The sequence below is a fragment of the Meriones unguiculatus genome, chromosome 19 (assembly GCF_030254825.1).
Source record: "Meriones unguiculatus strain TT.TT164.6M chromosome 19, Bangor_MerUng_6.1, whole genome shotgun sequence".
Lineage (NCBI taxonomy): Eukaryota > Metazoa > Chordata > Mammalia > Rodentia > Muridae > Meriones > Meriones unguiculatus.
In genome coordinates, this window is record NC_083366.1 from 11,344,078 (window position 1) to 11,364,593 (window position 20,516).

A 20,516-nucleotide genomic window follows, 5' to 3' on the forward strand; every position below is an offset into this window, starting at 1 on the left:
ACTGGGAGGGAATGAGGGATCGGGACACGGCTGGGATACAGAGTTAATAAAATGTAACTGATAAAAAATAAAAATAAAGAAACATAAAAAAAAAGAAAATGGAGAAAGAAAGGGAGATGAAATAAGGGGAGAATAAGAGAAATAAAGAAAGAGAGAGAGGGGGAGGAGGAAGGATAAGAGGAGAACAGAGATGGGAAAGAAGAAGAGGGAGATTAGGAAAAGAAGAAGGGGGGGAGGGAGAGAGAAGCAAAAACCAACTCTGAAAAAATAAGCACTAAGGTTGTCTATTCCAATCCCCACAGCTTCTTTGATTTCGATGACCACACTTATCTGAAAATGTGCACAGTTTTTCTTAACCTTGATCTTATACTATCACTGGGAAAGAACAAAACAAACACTCTACCCTTTGATGTCAGTTAGGGTCAGCTGTTATTCCTAGTAGATAGATAGATAGATAGATAGATAGATAGATAGATAGATAGATGGATGGATGGATGGATGGATGGATGGATGGATGGATGGATAGATAGATAATGTGTGTCACTATAGTGCTGGGTTTGTTTGTTTATTTGTTTTTGTTTTCTTTCAGTAAACTAATTTACTCTACTCAGTTTCTGGTGTTAAAAGATCTTTTTTTTTTTCTTTCTAAACAATAGGCCCTTAGAGATTGTATCTTCTTTCTTTGGGTTTATGAGAAATCTTGATGCATGTAATAAATTAAGAAATGATGAAAAATAAAGACTTGTCATCCATATATCTATCCTAAAACTAGCCAAAGAGCACAAAGTTTGTATCAGAATCAAACCTGCGATTATTTAACAGTACAAAAGAACAAGGGCTTTGTGTATTCAATACCTTTTAGTACGTAAACAATTTGAACAATTCTAATTGATTTTTACACCCAGTGTCTAGAACTCATGTGTAGCATTTTTAGCTCTTTAGTACATTAGAATTAAAGTATTTGTTTTGCTTACAAAGCCAAGGCCCCGGCAGACTATAAACTATTTCTGAAGCAGCCTCACATAAAATAAGATGTAATGTTTGCCCAGCCTCACCCAGATTCATGACCTGGATGATTCCTGGGACCACATCAGCCACAGCCAGCTTGCAAAGAGACCAGCACAGGCTACAGATGATTCACAGTCAAGTTCACTTCTGTTTGTTTAACACAGGATGGAAGCTTCCAGAATCCTAAAATTCTAAAATTTTTATGTTCCTGCAAATTCTTGGAAGGGAAGAAAAAAACAAATATTCTTCCAACTATGTCTGTCCTTCTCATTACCAACAGGAACGGTGGGGTACAAAGACATATGACACAAACTGAGAACTGAAGCGACTTACGATGAAAGAAATAAAGGAATGCTGGTATTTAAAAAGTCCTGAAGCTGGGCTGGGGAAAGGGCTTAGTGAGGAAGAATGCAGCTTAAGCATAATTACCGGAGTTTGTATCTCAAGCTGGCTGTGGTTGCATGGATGTCCAATAATTCCAACACTATGTGGGGTGGAGATAGGAGGATCACTGTGGGCTTGCTGGCCACAAGCCTAGCCAGGTTCAGCAAGAGATTAGCCAGGTTCAGCAAGAGATCCTGACTGGAAGGATTCAGAAAGAGAGAGAACAGGATTCTCAACATCCTCCTTTTTCCTCCACATGTGCTGGCCATGTCCTAGCACACAAATAGGTGCAAGCACCATAGTGACACACATTCTCTATCTATCTATCTATCTATCTATCTATCTATCTATCTATCTATCTATCTACCTATCTCTGTATGTGTGTATATGTATATCTATCTATCTCTAAAACACAAAAACACACACAAATAAAAACAAAGTCATAACACTCAGTGAAACTTTACAACACTAAGGCCATCCTTCTTTTCCTCTAAAGATAGTTCAGAGCAAAGACAAACTTAATGTCTTCAAATGCCTTTTGGTTTTGACATAAAATGTTCCTATCAGATCATGTGCAAGAACTACTCGGTTCTTCTTGGGAGGTTGTATGGCCCTTGGGACTGACATGGCTAGCTGAGGTGAGCTACTGGGGCTGTGCTGGAAGATATCCCCTCCTGCCGTCAGGCAAAGCCCTCTGCCACATGTCCCTGCCATCCTGATGGACTGGCATCCCCTGAGAGTGTGACCTAAGTCCTTTCCTCCCTCAAGTGCTATTATCAGGAAGTCTGTAACTAGAAGGAAAAGGGCTCACACAGTGTGTTTCATCCTAAAAACAAAAGTATTAAATTTTCTACACGTTCTCCTTAGCCAAGCAAGTAAAACACGTGTGATAGATTTTTCACTAGTTTATGTCTTTTTGTTACAGGAAAGTAATCTCACCAAAATAATAATAATAATAATAATAATAATAATAATAATAATAATAATAATCTGGAGTCACCTGCTTAGATTCAAATTCTCAATCCAATATTTCTTATGATGTGATTGTGACTAAGTTACTTTATTTTCCTGTGCCTGGGTTTCCTCATGTGTCAAATGCAGCCCCAGACACAGTAACATTTAATAAACACCACCTGTCAATACTTTTCTCGAAATTTTCTTATTCATGTTTTAGTAAATCTTCCAAATAGACAATTGCATCATAAGTTATTAATAGTGAATGCTTAAATAGCATTTATTTGCATATTTCTAATTGGCATACAGGATTTAACTCTTGTAATTTATACAGCTAATTTTTTGGAGGAGGCCTATTTGCAATGTGAAAAGGATGAGATGTCAAAAGGCAGAGTCACTGAGGAATGGATATAACCTGAATACATTGTATTCATGTATGAAATTACCGAAGAATAAACAAAAATTAAAAACCTAGTTATTCAATACAAAGGCCAAATATAAATAGTAGAGGCAACATTCAGATTCAGCATTTAACTATTCAATACTTCTTAGATAAACCATTTTGAACAAATCTCACAATGCATAGTTCACTTAAAAGGGAAATATGAAAATTATGAGTTCAGGATATAGTGCCTATAGAGCATATGAGAGTAACATTTTTTACTTATGACATAAACGAGCAAAAGAAACACACAATTGACTTTCTTTCTAATTAACACTTCACCAAACTACAAGTGAGGGCATGTGCTTGCCTTGGCATGTTTAATCCATAATATTAGCTGACCCATCACATCACAACAAGTTCATAGAAATGGGAGAAACTAGAGTAAACTCTCAACATCATCTCAAGAAAAATCCCACCAATGTTCGTAATACACAGCCAACACGCTTGTGGGCAAAGGCCCTTCAGACTCAAAACTAGGCCCAGCTTTAGCAGGAAACTAACATGATTTTCAACAGGGAAGGGAGGGAGTCATCTTTGAATCCCTGAAATATCACTGACGTCAAATAGGTTCCCAAGTCCAGAAAGATAATTGAATAGTTGGGTAATGGGGAAAGAGTAACAGACAAAATGGAACTCACACCTGGGGCCAAAGCTCCTCTCTCTGATAGCTGTAATTTTGCTTCCAAGCCAAAAGCAGAAGCGTCCTGTAGGCATTTATATTCCTAATAAGGATTCTCTTTTAAAATTAAGCTTGATTAGAAAAACTTACACACACATGCACGTGTACACAGAAACACACACACAGAGACTAAAAACACTTTAACAGTAATCTGAAAAATTAACCACACGAAAAGTCACTGTAGCCTTTTATTGCCTAGCCTTTCTTCATGTTCTAATAGATTCTAAAACATTTCACCGTATTCCAATAGTTATTCCATAATTTAATCAGATGCATATGAATCTAGTTATTGTGGCTAATGATATATTTACCATAAAGAGTGATTTTGAAGAACCCTCAGAAGATCTTTCAGATCCTATGTATTTACATGCAATACTCCCTTGATGCTTCCCAGCTACAGAGAAATTATGACTTAATTATAAGCAATTCAGTACTCGCTCCAGAGTGAGCTACCACTCCAGGGACCGAGAGCTATTGTGATGTAAATTATTGGCACCAAGTGCAGGCTACTTGCGAACAGGGGAAATGGCAGATGCTGCCGTAGGTAATGAGGATTGGTATAGCCACTTTGGAAAACTGTTCTTCATTAGTGACTTTACTGAGCGTATATATACCATATGACTGCATATTTCATCCTAATCCATATGTGCCCATGTATACCATGAATGTACACAGCAGTACTGTCTTAATAACCTCAATGACAGAAACAAGCGGAACACCGAAACTAACTGTGGCACGTCCCGTGCAACGCAAGGCCATACAGCAAAGACCAGCTGAGTATGACGTGCCACAGGGGATGACCATGACCAGTGTGGAGCTGGCTGTGAGAGTTCAGGCACAATGCAAATTTGTTTATCTAAAATTTCAGGAAGAGAAAAAATAAATTTCTATCAGGAAGAAATAACTTGGCTACCTTTAATTAAGGAGGGGAGAACAGATCAAAAGCAGTTGGATGAGGCGTTTAGGAGGCCCAAGTGTGCACTTTTTGGCTGTGGTGGTGGTGCGATTGGGTACGTTGATTCTGAGTCCAGTGATCTGAGCACATGAGTTATAGACTTCTTGGCAAACATACCCCATTATCAATCAGAGAAATAAGTGAAAGCTAAAAAAGAAAGTCCTCTTCCGTGTCTCTCAGTAGCTCTGTCTCTGCCGTTCTGCTTGAGCAGCCATGGCATATGTCAGAGCAGTTTAAGCAAAAGAAAGTTATGTTCTCACCAGACCAGGTACCTAATGCCTCCGTATATGGCTATTGTCTTGCTAGGTCCTCAAATGGCCTTTGGCTGTGTACAGTCTCCCTGCTGCCTCTTTACCTCCTAAGGCCACTGATACCAAACTAAGACCCCATGCCTTTCATCTTATTTAACCTTATTGACCCCATGAGGAAGCTGTCTCTGTAATGGTTACAGCAGAGTTTTGTATGTGATTTTTCAAGAGAAGCAAGTAGCCTGAAACAAGGTCTCTGCTTTTCTACTAGTTCTCCAAAAATTAGAAAGATACTAATGATTTTTTGCTATTCTAAATGGTCACAGCCCCAGCTTCTAAGCCATGTAAATAATATCAGTATTATAACTACCTAAAAGCACCCATTTTTCCAGTTTTTAAAGCCTATATCCCACCATAATATACTATCTAAAAAACGAAATTCTAAGATTTTCAAAATTACAGAAATTATTTTAAATCAAAGACTGTAATGAATCTAATTGAGTAATTCTGATAAACAATGTTGTCAAAACTTGCATGTAGTAGAACATGCCTGTGGTCTCGGTACTTAGGAGAGCGAGGGAGGAGAATCGTTTGAGCTCGTGGGTTCAATACCAGCCTGAGCAATACAGCAAGACTCCATTAAACAAAAAAAAAGAAAGAAAAAGAAGAAAATAAATTCCAGTTCTAGTGGTCAAATATTCTTTTAACATTAATTATAAATGTTCCTAGCCACAGACAGTTACATAACAGCATCAACACAACCCATTGGTTTAGAAAACATGTACTAACAATAAAAAGAACATTATATCATAATCTAACATGCTTATTCTTACCATTGCCCATGTGCTTCTGTAAACACTCTCCCAGTCCACTTCTACTAGGTATCTAACCATGTCAGAGTAGCTTTTGCTCATTTCCATATAGCAGCAAAATATGAATGTTATTTGCAAAGGAGATTAAATTGTCAAGACAAAAGTGTAATTCCCAACTGCAAGCCCCTGCCAGAATTGCTAGGCTTTACTCTTTAATGATATGAGCAGGTTTCTGATGAACTGTTTGGATAATTACCACTTCGTGCCATACACCGTACCTCATTCCCTGAGACTCTAGCAGAAGACTTCTACCCCTTGACTCTTCTGAGTAGATTTTTTGCCTTCTTACATGCTCACATATGTTTTAGCAATCTCTATCTACATTTAAATGATTGAAGAGCTGCCTGAGTCACTCATAATTGTCTCATGTAAACATACTTTCCTAAGAACCCAATGTCAAAAAAGATGTTATAGACAGGAAAATCAAATTCTAGTTCATTTACACGCAGTGCAGAAACCCCTTCCCTCCTTGTGAATCGAGCCCTCAAAATTTCCAAGAGGAACACCTGGCAAAAGGGCAACTGGGAAAGGGGTTGGTCTTTCAATTAAGAGCTTAAAGGAGGGGGCTGGAGAGATGGCTCAGAGGTTAAGAGTACTCTGGCTGTTCTTCCAGAGGTCATGAGTTCAATTCCCAGTGGCTCACTACCATCTAAAATGAAATCTGGTGCCCTCTTCTGGTGTGCAGGTGTATGTACATGCAAGCACACATTGTATATGCAATAAATGAATCTTAGAAAAAAAAAGTTTAAATGAACAATGATGGAGTCCATACTATTAATTCTGATTCATCACAATGTGCTCACTTGAAACATCTCAGTTTCCACTTTCACCCACTTTCTATAAGCTGCTTGGCTTTATCTACTGACTCGCTGCAAATCCTATTCTGAAGACTCTTAGAGTTGTCTGCTTTGCATTATCCAACGCTCAGCCCTCAATAACTCAACATTCCAGAGTTGAGCCCTCCAGGTCCAGTCCCATTACCCCAACAGCAAAATAAAAGTAGGTGCTTGACATGAAAAAACCTCTGAGTACATTGCCTATAACTGAGTCACCTAAGCTCAGTAACTACATCCTGGGCTCTTCAGGCATCCTAGGGACTCTGATACTAGTTCTGTGTGTGCTACCATCAGACAAGTATACATACCATAAACTTTTCACACTATGCCCAGCCCCCTGACACCATGGAACATTAATATAGGAGGGGCCACATATGGCTTGATCGTTGTCTTTCCAAATGTTTCTTTCAAACAAGTTTCCTCATTCTTAACCTAACATCTTTTTTTTTTACTTCCGGCAACCAATATAGCTCCCAATTGGTATAAGTCAAATTCTTTTTCCACTTGCCTAAAAGCTGTTTGGATGTACCTTTGGCATATTTAAATAGTGCAAGAGGACAGTAACAGCTAGGCAGGGATCACCCGTGCCTGTATAAGGAAAGCATATGGAGTCAGTAACTACAGAAATAGCAGGCAGACATGTTTAAGGCCAACTTGGTCTACTGTGACAAATAAACCTGAATGAAACTCTAGAGGCCAGTGTCATAGAGAGTCGTCAGACTCAACTGGGATAAAAAAGGAATCAAGTGTATGATCTCCAACAAAACCAAAAATAAAACATAGAAGATCAAACCAGGATTCATAGAAGACTCTCATGCCAAACAAAGTTGGGGCAAGACCAGAGTCTGGGCTTGTGATAAAAGACCCAAGAGGTAATGGAAACCAGGGACATCCAAAGAAGCCAGTAAATGTTTCCAATAGAATCATTGATCTAAGCTGTGAGCTGCACCCATAAAGAATTATACACAGATTCACTGGCCAGAAACTGACCATCAACCAGCCAGGAAAACATGCTCTCTATTATACCCTTCTCCCATCCCCAGTTTCACTTAGAGGTGCTAGATGAAGACTCATGTTCACCTGCTCACCTCAGGAGGCATTATTGTGCTCTCCTCTCTCTCATGAGATGTTAATACTGACTCATAGCCATGTCCTTCAGAGGGCTGACTACCATGTGGAACTCCTCTGGAACTTGTACTTTCTGTTGCGACACATGAGTGTTTATGTTAGGCAGCCTTATGCTTTCTGCTGGACAGGACTTTACCACAGTCTGCCGCCATAAGGATCTGCTTCAATCTCTAAAAGCAGCAAATAGCTAAATTACACCCCAAAGCCATCAGGCAATCTATTTAACCTTAGAAGCAGGAACCATTCAAGACCAAAGATTGTTTTCTCTTTTTTAATCCAAAGCTAAAGAAAGAAGAGGAAGAGGAGGAAAAGGAAGGAGGAAGAAGAGGAAGAAGAAGAATGGAAAGAAGGGAGAGAGAGAGAGAGAGAGAGAGAAAGAAAGAAAGAAAGAAAGAAAGAAAGAAAGAAAGAAAGAAAGAAAGAAAGAAAGGAAGGAAGGAAGGAAGAAAGAAAGGAAGAAAGAAAGCAAGCTAAAGAACTATCCATATTGCCATGTCATAGTTGGGATATAGATGACCTCTCCCTGAAGACCATCAAAACCCAAAACTCATTCCTATCATAGCATTTCTGTCTTTCTGTGAGAAGAAATATTCCATAATGAATTCTGCAGCTGATTCTTCCCAACTTGCCAGGCAAGAATGTAATTATTCAGAGTTGCACTTGAAGCATAAATATTTTCATTAAGACATTAAACTGCACGTGTTTCACTTCGATTTCAAGTAAAAATACTGCATAAATCTTCAGAGAGAATTTAAAACCACTTAGAGAATAAAACAGAATTTCAGTTTAAATATACTTTTCCCACACCATGACTTGAGTGTTCCCTTACCTGGCGGACAAAGCTGTTTGAGGTAGTGTCTGATGATGTGCTTCCATCTGAGCCTTTAAACCTATTTTTCCTCCTGGCGCCTTTTCCATAGGACTACATAAAAGAGAAAGAGAAGGAGAAACAGAAGTGAGATGACCACAACCTTCCACAGGAATCTAGCCCTGCTCAAGAAAATGTCAGCCCAAACTGGTAATAAACATGTTATTATACGGGCATCGTTGAAAAATTGATATTGAGTGACCATTAAAGCTTCTTTCAGATCCAGAAGTACATGGTGGGGAGAGGCAAATTCTAGACCAAGTGCTTGGTAAATGGAAGATTGAGACAGTGTATATTCTCTGAGACACGCTAGGAGCCAAACGGAAAACTCACTAAAGATAAAAAAAAAAAAAATAAGGCACTTACAAATAAGAAATTAAAGTTAAGAACAGGAGAACCAAACAGGGTTTCTTTCAATAACAGAACAGAGTTGAGCACAAACATTACCAACAAACTTGACTTTTCTATTCTATTTCTGCTCGACAGTTCACATTCAGAGCTCTGGCAATAAACAATGCATGATTTGATGTGAATTCTAAGCACAGAAAAAGTCACTTCAAGCATTAGACGTTAAAATATAAGCATCCATTCTTAGAGCTTTGAGGAAAATAAAGTTTATTCTGCCATCTAATGTGTATATAGGAAAACAGCTCAACACTGCATTTTAGAAATGTATACGTTTGTATATGGCAATCCTGCCTATAGCATATTTTGACCAAATTCTTTCCGTGTTAATCTTCAAATGTGATTATAAGCAAAATAGTAGTTCACAGGTTTGTTTTTAAGTAATAAGTGAAATGAAAGTCTTCAAATATCATTCAGTGGTAGAATTCTCACCCAGCACATGTTACTGCCTCCTTTATATACACACACACAAAGAGGGAGAAAGGGAGAGAGGCAGAGAGAGGCAGGGAGGGAGGAGAGAGAGAGAAAGAGAGAGAGAGAGAGAGAGAAAGAGTTTTATTTATAGAATTGTCTCCTGATAAATGTCCAAATACTATATAAAAAGTGGAGGGGCAGGCTGGGCTCACACACATGATATCAGTTATTGTTGGATTTATAGAGATCAAAAGTTATAAAACCTGCCCTTTTCAAATCACCATATCCAGGTTTTGAAAATGTTACTTGATTATGTTTGATTATTTGTAAGGTTTTCATAAAATTAAAACCACTTCATAAAGCATAATATATATAGCACTTTTGCAGGCTTAAGTCTATTGTGAACATTTGTGATCTGAGTCATTTAAATGGATTTGCCATCAGTGAGAGTGTGGTGCAATATTAAAGAAAAAAATTCTTAAATATGTTTGTTCTGTTCCAAGTATCTAAGGGTTTTATGTAATAGAAACATGTTTCCATGGCGTCTGATTAACTCTCAACTTCATAAAAGGAAAGAGGAGCTGAGCTGGGCTTTTGTGTGACATACGAGGCTCTCCTCACTTCGCAGCTTATTCTTCTGACTTATGTAAACATTATTTGGTAAACTGTTGAAAAATAATGTTCTTTTAACAACGTGCTTCCTTTTTCAATTATTATCTGAAGGTTTGGACAAAACCATCTTACCAGGACAAAGAATTCTAAAATGGGCTATGAAAATCCCTGCATTTAAAAAACTTACATTATTCCATATGGAAAATTACTTACTACTTTGAAAGAATTTTATAAAACTTAACATGTTTCTTTAGGATGCTTGGGAACAGTCTATGTAATACACATTATTTATCGTCATGAAGAATTTGTTAATTTTGAGAACAAAGACAAAATATAATCTTATTGTTGTTTCTCTCCTCCCTTTTAGTACTAGTTTGAAACAGCTAGAAAAACATTCTATTATTGTTTGTTTTATCTCTTTAAATGATAACTATGCTTATTCTTCATTTACTTGACTATCTTAAGATTTTTCCTGGCTATTCACAATTGCCCAATCAGCCCCCCGTGAGAATAGAGGATGAATGCTGAAGAGAGTCAGTCCCAGGGGAGACTGCTGCTCTTAAAAAAGAAAGAAAGAAAAGACAGACATATTCAAAACTTCCCATTACTTTTTCTAATCTCCTGATAAGATTGTTTACAAATATTAATTTCGGTTACTTAGCATCCAACAGAAGCCATGTTCATAACACTTTTTGTGTTTCAACTGTTTTATATACAGTTTATTTCCAAAAAAGTAAGGCATACTGGATTGTATGCAAATTGTTATTCTTTTTTAATCGTTGTGTATGAATGATGTATGTGTATGATATGTGTAAAGGTGTGTGTTAGATTTGCATCTATATGTATGACATCAGACAATGAGCCCTCTATGTTGTTTGGGACAAGTGTCTTGAGGTAGGCAACAATGAGTACCAGGCTACCTGGCTCACAGCTTCTGTGCATTCTCCTGTGCCTGCCTCCTCCCTCCCATCTCCCATCTCAGTGCTGAGACACAGCTGTGTGCTACTGTGTCCTTTTTACACAGGTTCTGGGGATTCAAACTCAAAACGCCAAGCTCACATGGCAAATGCTTTACTCAGAGCCATGGCCCCAGACTCCACTAGTAAGTTTTACAGACTCCCTCAATCACACATAGTTTAAGGAGTGACTAAAAGTATTAAATATTTTAAATTTCATGCTGTTATAGGCAGTTGCTATTCAGTGCATGTCATATTTATTGGATCCAAAATAAACACAATATGCTTATTTATACCTCAGTCTTGTTATTTTATTCATTTCGGCATAACTATTTTTCCCACTCCACAGGAATTATACTATGAATCTTTCCAGGAACCTGTATCTGGTGAGCACATGGGCCCCGGAGAAAGACCTACTACTACTGTTTTGTTAAATGGAGAGTGTTCAGCCCTAAGAGGAATATCTGTGTCACCTCCTGCCACCAAGACCCAAGGAACATCACAGAATTAAAGGTAGAACGAATGTAAGATTCAGAGGTTCAGGAGGAGTGCTACCAAAAAAGTGTCTTTAGGGCATGGCCTAGTGAACCATTCTTGAGCTCATTATAGCTGTGATTCCTTACACAAAACCTACACAAGACGAAACCGGGCTCATCAGCATTTCATCATGTAATGGAAAGGGCTTACAATGCCCCATCCCTCGAAGAAGGATCACTGATACCTAATGATTCAAGGAGGGTGTCATTTTCTTCAGTGTTATAGCAACTGATAAGTTGCCAGTGCTCATGCAATCAATCCTAACTAAACTCAGTAAGTCACACAGAGAGAGAGAGAGACAGAGAGAGAGAGGCATGAAAATAGGAGGGGGACTTTTAGGGGGGAAAAGGGGTTCAGCCAGAAGAAGAGAGAATGAAACAGGGGTGAAAGACCCATTATATACATGTATGAATCAATGCAAGAGTAAAAATAGTTTCTTGTAACCCAATGCATATTTAAAATTAAGTCCAATTTGTCTGAAATGGTTAGTTTTTAAAAATTACTTTGTAACCTGAAAAATAAGGGCTTAAGAGGGGGTGGGAAAGGAATCCTCTCCTCAACTGGAGGACATCTAATAATTAAACAATAGTTAGTTGACTATATTTGGAATAGAAACAGTATTTTTCTTAATTTTCTGCTTTAGGCCCTGCTAGCTGAATAAACAATGCTCTTTCAATGCTAATTAGCAACTAACACCTAATATTTGAGACAGTTGAGCATTGCAGCAGCTCAGGTTAAAAGGAGGAAGAAGGAGAAAAGAGAGGAGTTTGGCTGGAGTGCAAAAGGCTGTGCACGTGAATGCTGCCAAGGACACGCTGCCCCGATACCTGCGTGGAACACCCCAGCAGTCACACATTTCTCCTCCTAATGCTGTTGATGAACAGCTACACCAAACCAAATTGTGTCATTAGAACACACAGAGATTTCAGAAATTAGAATAAAATTAAGAAACTTACACAGACACATTTTAAAAGAGAGTCAAGATACTTTGTGATCTGAAAACCAGCTTTGTGTTTAATCTGCAACACTGGTTAATTTAAAAAAAAAAAAAAAAAGGACTTGTTCTGACAACAGCAGATAAATGCTCATGTTTGTAGAGGTAGTTAAAGCCTCACTTTTGAATGGGTGAAGGGGACAGTGGTAGTTAATTATGGAGATTTCTGCAGTGCAAACAAAGTTGTCATGGCAGCCCCTGGGGACAGCTTTAAGAACAATGATGTCTGTGCTTGATGCTCTCCATGGGCAAAATGGTGATGCTTTTGTTTGCTTCTCCTGAATAAGTGGTTGCTGATATTCAGCCCTTTGAATCACTGACTTTCCTTATTTTTGGGGACAAAGTCAACAAGACCAAAATTATCCAAGAGGGATCCATTAAGCGCCCTTGTTTACAAACACTTGAGGGTGAACAAAGTCCTTTCCCAGGTGAGAAGTAGCTGAGATTGCCTCCTTAGAAAAAGGAAAATACAGTTGGTTTTCATGTGGACCAGCTCACATAAAAGCAAAAAGAATCAGGAGGCCATACCATAGCTCTCTGGGATGAGGCAGGTAGAACAAGGTTTGTCCTGGAAGGGAGGTTTAACCCAGTGAGAACCAGCACAGGAAAGGAAGAGGAAAGGCCAGGGAAAATTTTCTGAGAAAGGCTCAATTGCTTTAAAGAGGCATCATAAATAATGGTTACACTCTGAAGTTGTAAAAATAATATGCAGTGCTTGCCATACATGGTCAGTAGAACACAGACTGAGGCTCACAAAACTGAAACGAAACGGCTTCCACGGCACTCCACCACAGGGTTAACGCATGTAGCTCAACTTTACTAGAAAAGATCAAGACTACATACCGCACGCTTCAACAGAGTCAAAGGCAGCACCAGGTAAATCACAGAACCGAAAGCTAGATGGATGTAGATCTGTAATAAAGCACTTTCCTAGAATGTACAAAACTCTACGGTCCATCCCCAGCTCCACAAACTGAAGGGGAAGTGTCAGGGAGGAGGAGAAGAAGGGGGAGGGACAGTGGAGGAAAGGGCTCAAACTAGTGTCACTCAGATATTAGGAATTCCAAAATCACACTCAGAATTTCTGATTGGCATGTTTTTCAATGTCTCCAAAGAACCCCTGACACTAATAGCATTCCCTACAACATGGGAACCTGGACACTGCATTTGCAGACTAGACAGGGCAAGGACCTAAGTGTGTTTGTGGGGAGCACGACTAACTTGGTTCAAGAGTAATGAAAGGCAGGCTGCCACTCTTTTCTGATAAAGCCCCTCGCTATAGCGATCAGGATGTTGCCATGTCCAGACCGTTTCTGTGGTGTGCTGAAAGGCAGCTGGAGAACTGGCTGAGGCGGAACCAGCTGGGATCTGTTGCTAGGAGCAAAATAAACAGGCCCTCTGCTTACTGTCCGTCATTGGCGGGTGTGACTGGAGATGCTGGCTACCGGCTCTTTGAGGCCTAATTTGTAGAGCGCCTGTTCTGTTTCTAGTCCATTTCCTCTTCTGTCACTATCCTATTTCCAATCCTTCTCACCTGCTTCCCATCCACCCACCAGCCTTCCCAGGAGCTTTCTCATTCTTTCCAGAAGGAACAACTACAAGTTTTAGAGTTATGCTGTCCAACAAGAAAACCCACTCCCTATGTAGTACACGTTCTCTGACAGCACAGTACCGGGGAAATTAATTATCACAATGCACCCATTGTGTTCATAACTCAACAAGCCAATCACACTATCACTTTGATCTATATTCGGTTTAGGAATTATTAATGGAAATGTGTCCTGTTTATCGTTTCACAGTGACTTTTTGAAATATACTATGCGTTTCATATGCACACGCATCTCAGATTGGGCTAGTCACATTTCAAGTCCCCAGAGGCCAGAGGGAGCTAATACAGTTAAGACCATCCTGTTTGGAGCTTGGAGAGCCCTAGGAAAGTATTGACTTTCTAGCTTCAGGTATGTTCTCATACTATCTAGCCATTACCTAAAAACCAATGCAGTCTGCTAAAGTCAGAACTTTGAGGATCTGTGCTGGCATGACATTGTACATACACATCCGCTTTGTTCCTGGATGCAGAGCTCAAATGGATGGAGTTATTACTCCATCTTCTTAGGCAAAATACACATCAATGATTGAAAAGAGTTTGTGAGTCTGTACCTTTCATTTTGTTCCCATGAAAAGTATAATCCTGATGATTAAAAATAAAAAAAGTAACTGACTCTTAGAGCCAAGGATGACTGAGAAGTTTATATGTAAATGGAAGTTCTACTTGTACATTTCTGAAGAGAATGACTATTATTTAGTACCTTCAACAAAAGGAGTAAGACTCCCTCCTTCTACCCCCCCACCCCACAAAAAAGAAAAATGGCAAAGAAAAAAAAATAGGAATAGGAAAAGGTGAAGGGAAGATACTCCCAAGGTAACCTTCTTTTTCAGGTAGAATTTACAGCCAGTGTGTTCTGCCCAGAGACCAGAGGGCTTATGGTCCTGCCAAGCTTCACAAGAGACCTCTGATGACAGAGCTTCCTAGATATAACATAAGCCATACAACTCTGACCTCACATAAAGCGTGTAAGACAAACACAATTGAAGAAAGATTTCTTTCATTTTTAGGAGTCCCAAAAGACAGGAGAGGATGAACATTTAAACCTCACTTGGCATATGTTAATTTATAAACTCCTCTGCTCTCTATCCAGTATCAGTGCAGTCATGTGCTAATTCCCCTGGCTTGGCCTCTGAAATCTCTGATGCATAGGCCTAACACAGCCATTATCTTTCCATCTCTTTTGAGTTTAGACATCATTAGGCTTTGTCCAAGCTGTTGTATGTCTATTAACCTTCCTTCTTCAGCTCTGCCTCTGCTCTCCAAACTGTCCTACAGAACATTCTCTGTGGGTCTGTCCAGTGAGCTGTCATGTGGATCCTTTTCTGAACCCTTGCCACAGATCTCTGTTATTCAAAAATCTCCAAGACAGGGCCTCAAATTGCCTTGTCAGCCTGATCGCTGGCATTTCCCAAGTCAATCTTTTCTCTGCTCTCCACCCTAGATATTACAAATACATCCTGTAGAGAAAACTTCTAATTCCTACAAAGGTTTCATGTGTTGCTTCCACTATGTCTTTTAAAGTTTCCGTTAAAATCTAGCTCACCCTCCAAATGTCTTCTCAAATGCCACCTCCCCTGTCAAGCACTGCAGATAACTCAAGACCTGTGACCTTTACTCTTTTTAACTCATTGCATTCTGAGACAGACCACCCACACAAAGGTCCCATTTGCCTTTCATGAAACCCTTTGAAGACGGAAATTTTATCTGTCCACATTAGATTAATGCCCAATTGCAGTTGTACGCTGGGTACTTGCTGTCTTACATTTATTAGTAATTAGGTAAATTACTACTCTTACCTGAATATGGTCACTTTTTTTTTTCCTTTTGGTGTATCAGCCCTAACTTTGATTGCCAAGATTCCAAAAATTTTATTTTTCTCACAAGAATAAAAACTTTTCTAAAAAAAAAAAAATCTAAAAACGAACTTCAAAGAAAAGACACTTCAATTCCCTTTCTCTCTCAATCCTCAAGCCCTTCATCCCTGCACAGCTTCGCTCTCGGAATACATTTATTACCCTCCTCTTAGCCGGCAAGCGGTATCATGATTAAATCAGGAGCCCAAAGCAAACGTGAGCCCTGTGGGTTCGAATTCAGATCCTCTGGCAGAGGGCACCAGTCAGTTACAGGTCCCCACTAGCCTTTCCAGCCCAACAGCCCAGGCAGCCTGAAGCCTACCATATCACCACCACAAAAGAAATGGATTTCTGAGCAGGTCACGGTGGAGCATGCCTGTAATCCCAGCACTCAGGAAAGCAGAGGCAGGCAGATCTCTATGAGTTTGAGTCCAGCCTGGTCTACAGAGCAAGTCAAAAACAGCCACAGCTACACAGGGAAACCCCATCTCAGGGGGAAAAGGAAGGTAAGAAGGAAGGAGGGAGGGAGGGAGGAAGGGAGGGAGGGAGGGAGGGAGGGAGGGAGGGAGGGAGGGAAAATAAATGAAATTCTGATTTATAAATCCATATTAACCATACTTCTTCCTCTATCTCTACTCATGTAAATTGTGCAGCCTGAGTTAGAATGTGCAGTTTCCAGTGGCCAAGAAAAGTTCAGCAGAAGTCAGCAACATGGCTGAGCAGGTAACACCACCAGCCAGGGAGCCTGAGGACCCGAGTTCAGGCCCTGAGATCCACACAGCCGTGTGGAGAGAAGCCACTGGCCTTCTGCAGTTGACCCTCTGACCTGGCATAGGCAATCTTTCAGCCTGCGCACACACCACATGTGACTGCATAGCAGCATGCAAACGTGCACCGTAAACACACACACACACACACACACACACACACACACACACGGGGAGGGGGTGTCAGCAGAGCCTGAATTATTCCACGTGGGCCCCTTGTCCCAGGACAGAAATCCTGCCATCGCTGCCATCCACCAGGGCAGAGGCAACATATTTGTGACCTTTCTGGGAACGCCGCACTCCACCACTGCGCAGTAAGCACGTCCCGGCGTGTTTTATGTTGTGTAGTATTTATGTATACAGATGTGACAGTTTACAACCTGGCAATCGTGGGCTTGAAATCAGCAAGCCAAAGACGTTAAGCAAAAGAGAAACATTCCTCCGGGCTCACCACTCCTCAGCTAGCAAATGTGTCAAGTTTGAAGACTTTACCCCAAGAATAAAGGTTGAGGAACTCCTTTCCGCCCAGATCTGGGGGTGTCTGAAACCCCAACTGTACCTGCCAAAGCCTTACGTAAAAGCCACCTTATCGTGCTGTACGCCTACAACTGACATCTCCTATTTCACAATGAGCATCAGAACAGAAATTTTCCAGAAACCGCTAACACTCATCGGAGAGGGGAACCCAGGAGCAGCTAGAAAGGCTTGCCATATGGGGTAAACAAAACAAAAACTTTCTCCTCCCCAGGCCTCTGCTCTCTTCTTAAAGCGAAGGAACAAGGGGTCCAGGCGAGCCCTGCCTGGCAAGGAGACAGCTGAACTGTCTGGGTGGCACAACGCCCCAGGTGCCGAAGCGGGTAGCGGCTGCCCTCCGGGGACAAGGCAGTAGGTTCCACGCCCACCTGGACCCTGGCATAGACCTCACCTCCCCGCCTAGCTCCTAGCGGAGACCACCAGAGGCGGCAGCGACAAACAGCTCTGAGGGACGCGGAGCCCTTTCCCGCCCGCCGGGACTCACGATCACAAGCCGGTCCAGTCCGCTCGCCGGGTCCATGGCTGTCCATGTGCTTCTCTCGGGCAGGGGCGCGGACCGCCGAGCCGCGCGGCCCGGGAGAAGCCGGGAGGAGCGGCAGGTCGCCCTAGCCCCTTCCCACTGGCTTTTCAGAAAGCAGAGGAAAAGATGGAAGCGGGAGCAGAGCCGGGGGAAGGCGTGCAGGGGCAGGGTCCCGGGCAGCCCCGGAGGAGGGGGGAAGCTGGGGGGCGGGGAGGTGGCAAAGGAGACCCAAGCGGGAAGGGCAGGCCAGGTCCGCGATCGCGGAGCGGAGGCGGCGAGAGGAGGTCGGCGCCCCGAGGCTCACAAAGCCGGCGGAAGGCGCGGCGCTGTGGCTACCTGTGCTCCGAGCGCCCCCGCGGGAGCCGCGCTCTCCAGCAGCTCCATCTGGCTCTCCTGCGCCACCGCCGCTACGGGAGGCGACTTGGACGTGTCGCTTTGGACCATCGGCGAAAAGTCGACTCCAAGGCGGCGGGTCCCCTCCTCCACTCCCCGGGTCCCCCGCTCCTCTTCGCCCCAAGACCGGCGGCTCTCAGTGCGCGGGGCGCTGCTGGGGCATGTTGAAAAGCCTGAAGGCGGCGGCGCGGGTGCGCGGCTGTGTGGCCAGGGAGAGGGGCGCCCGCTCTCTGGAGCCTCGGGGCCGGCGAGCGGCCGAGACAGGGACTGCGGGGCGGGCGGGCTCCAGGGAAGGTCCCCGCCAGGAGGGAGGGCGCTCTGGGAGCACGAGCCAGGGGGAGGCGCGTCGGAAAGCGAGAGTGACAAGCCACCGCCACTACGAAAAGTTCTTCGCAGGAGGCGCGGGCCGCGTGGGCTCCGACTCAGCTGCCGCCCGTCGCCGTGGCACTCGCTCTGGAAAGTTTTCGAAGCCACGAAAGCCAGCCGCGGCTCCCTGGGGAGGTAACTGGCCCAGCTATGCAGCTCAACTCCTCTTCCCGGGGTCCGGAGGAAGGAAAAAAAATCCACAGGGTTGGTCCCTAGGTCCCTAAACTGAAGTCTCCATGTTTCGGAAAAGGCTGAGACAGACCCCAAACTTCTGCAAAGACCATCAGAGAAAGCACTTGAGCAGCCAAAGAGCAATTAATTGCCTTTGAGGAACTAAGGCATCCTTCCACCCTGAGCCTGACCTGGCAATTGGCTCAAATCCTCTACACCTGTGCCCTAGCTTTTGTTTGCGAGTGACCTGTTTTGTTTTTGTTGTCATTACTAGTGGCACCTCTTTGCTAGAGACTATCATTTTCCCCTACACGATTGACACGAAGTGACTTTTGAGACAAAAAAAAATAAACACGTTTTTTAAAGACCCTGAACTGCTTGATGAGTGGCTAAAGCCAGAAAGTCTCGCTTATAGTTGGTGCTTGGGGAGGCAGGAACGAGATGGAGGAGGGGAGCCATGATCAGAATACATTGTATGAATTTTCTATTAAAAACAAAAACTAAATAAAAGAGAAGGGAAGAGGAGGAGACTTAGAAGAAGGAGAAGAAGGAGGAGGAGAAAAAGAATAAGAAAATCATTTTTCATTCCAGTATTCCTTGTAAGACGCTGTTTTGCTTTGTATGGTGTTACGGTTTAACAACCTTTTCTGCATTGGAAGTCCACATGCAAATTCTCTAGGCAGCAATCACTGTGTAGCACTGCAGCATAATAGTTGCGCAGGCTCAAACACACACGCGGAGGTTTTACTAAGGTAAACTTTTTATACTGTGTTTGACTAGGATGATGGAATACAGTACTTGCTCTTCTTAAAGGTAAACTGAGCTGTTTTAATTAAGCAGATGTCTTCCATAATGGATTGAGTAAGACTTAAGAAAAAATGGGGAAAAAAGAAAAACAGATCTTTCTATGTTTAAAGATTTAAGCATATACAAAGTGCTGTTGGTTTTCCTGATCTTCAGTCTTAATGCCACTTTCAATTACATCTTGCTTATGCTAAGTAGAAGCATTGAAGTATCAACTCACAATTATTTACCTGGGGGAGGGGTGACCTCATTCAAAAAGCAATAAATCAGAGAGCAGCAGAGTGTGGGGTTTAGAATATGAGAGTCTGCTCCATAGCCATGGCCAGAAGACTCCCCAGAACTAATGCTTTTATAGTTATGCCTGTGCATGCCATAGAGTTGTGTGTGTGTGTGGAAGAAACACTTTCTTTGCAGTTAAGTTCTATTCCTTTCCAGTTAAAGTCTACCATCAATCCCTGGCCTGCTGCCAGGCTCATCACTCTCCTCACCCTGTTTCTTTAATCAAGCTGAGAGATTTCTTGGGTCTGCAAAGCCTCAGGGACAGTACTTGATCTACTTTACTGGAAGCTCTGTATTGCAAGACCCATGCTTATGGCTTGGGGTACACTCAGAATCCAGTAACTGTTCTCCGGGTTCTCTCAATGTGTAATTTACAAAGTATAAATCAAGAGCCTGTTTTATGCTTCCAAATGACCACAGCCAACAAAGATCAGGTCTCTGGCCCTTTGGAACTTACAGTATTTTGTATACTTAGAAGTTATTTTATGCTTGATGAAAATGAATAATGAATTCCAAAGTGGTTTTATTAAACTAAGGGTTTATCAGGTGTGTTTGCACACATCTGTGATCCCAGCAAACAAACAGTAAAGCCCTTCCAGGTTTGATGAGATGCAGTGTTTTCCTGTGACATCAGCCTTAGAGAATGCTTAATTAAATACCTGTCATCCTGCTTCAATTAAGGGCCATTTGGGAAGCAGAACTTTATCTTTTCATCAGAAACTTTTAAGAGACCAAAAAATATTCTACCAACTTTGGAAATAACTTTACAACTAAGTGTTCAAATGTCAAATGGCATATTCATTTCATGTAATTTGTGATATGGAGTTCTTTAAGGTTATCTTTCTTTCCAGCATGAGGCTGACACTTCTTGAGGTCAGCAACTGGGGTCACCAGATTTTATCCTTAGAACTAAGGACAGTGTTCC

At 41.8% G+C, this 20,516-nt stretch overlaps 1 protein-coding gene across 7 annotated transcripts in view; it reads right to left on the bottom strand.

The window, feature by feature from the left end:
• Cacnb2 (calcium voltage-gated channel auxiliary subunit beta 2) overlaps window positions 1-18,245 on the bottom strand; it is a 391,015-nt gene extending 372,770 nt beyond the window's left edge. For 2 of the 7 annotated variants that reach the window (XM_060372287.1, XM_060372284.1), the window contains exons 1-2: window positions 17,915-18,243; window positions 8,339-8,431 (exon numbers count right to left, since the gene is read on the bottom strand). In XM_060372287.1, coding sequence (XP_060228270.1) covers window positions 8,339-8,431; window positions 17,915-18,022 — 201 coding nt within the window. In that variant the 5' untranslated portion in view covers window positions 18,023-18,243. Of the gene's footprint in view, window positions 1-8,338; window positions 8,432-17,542; window positions 17,689-17,914 lie in introns of those variants that run through there. The other 5 variants (XM_060372288.1, XM_060372283.1, XM_060372292.1 and 2 more) reach the window with 5 other exon arrangements.
• Window positions 18,246-20,516: the final 2,271 nt, after the last annotated feature.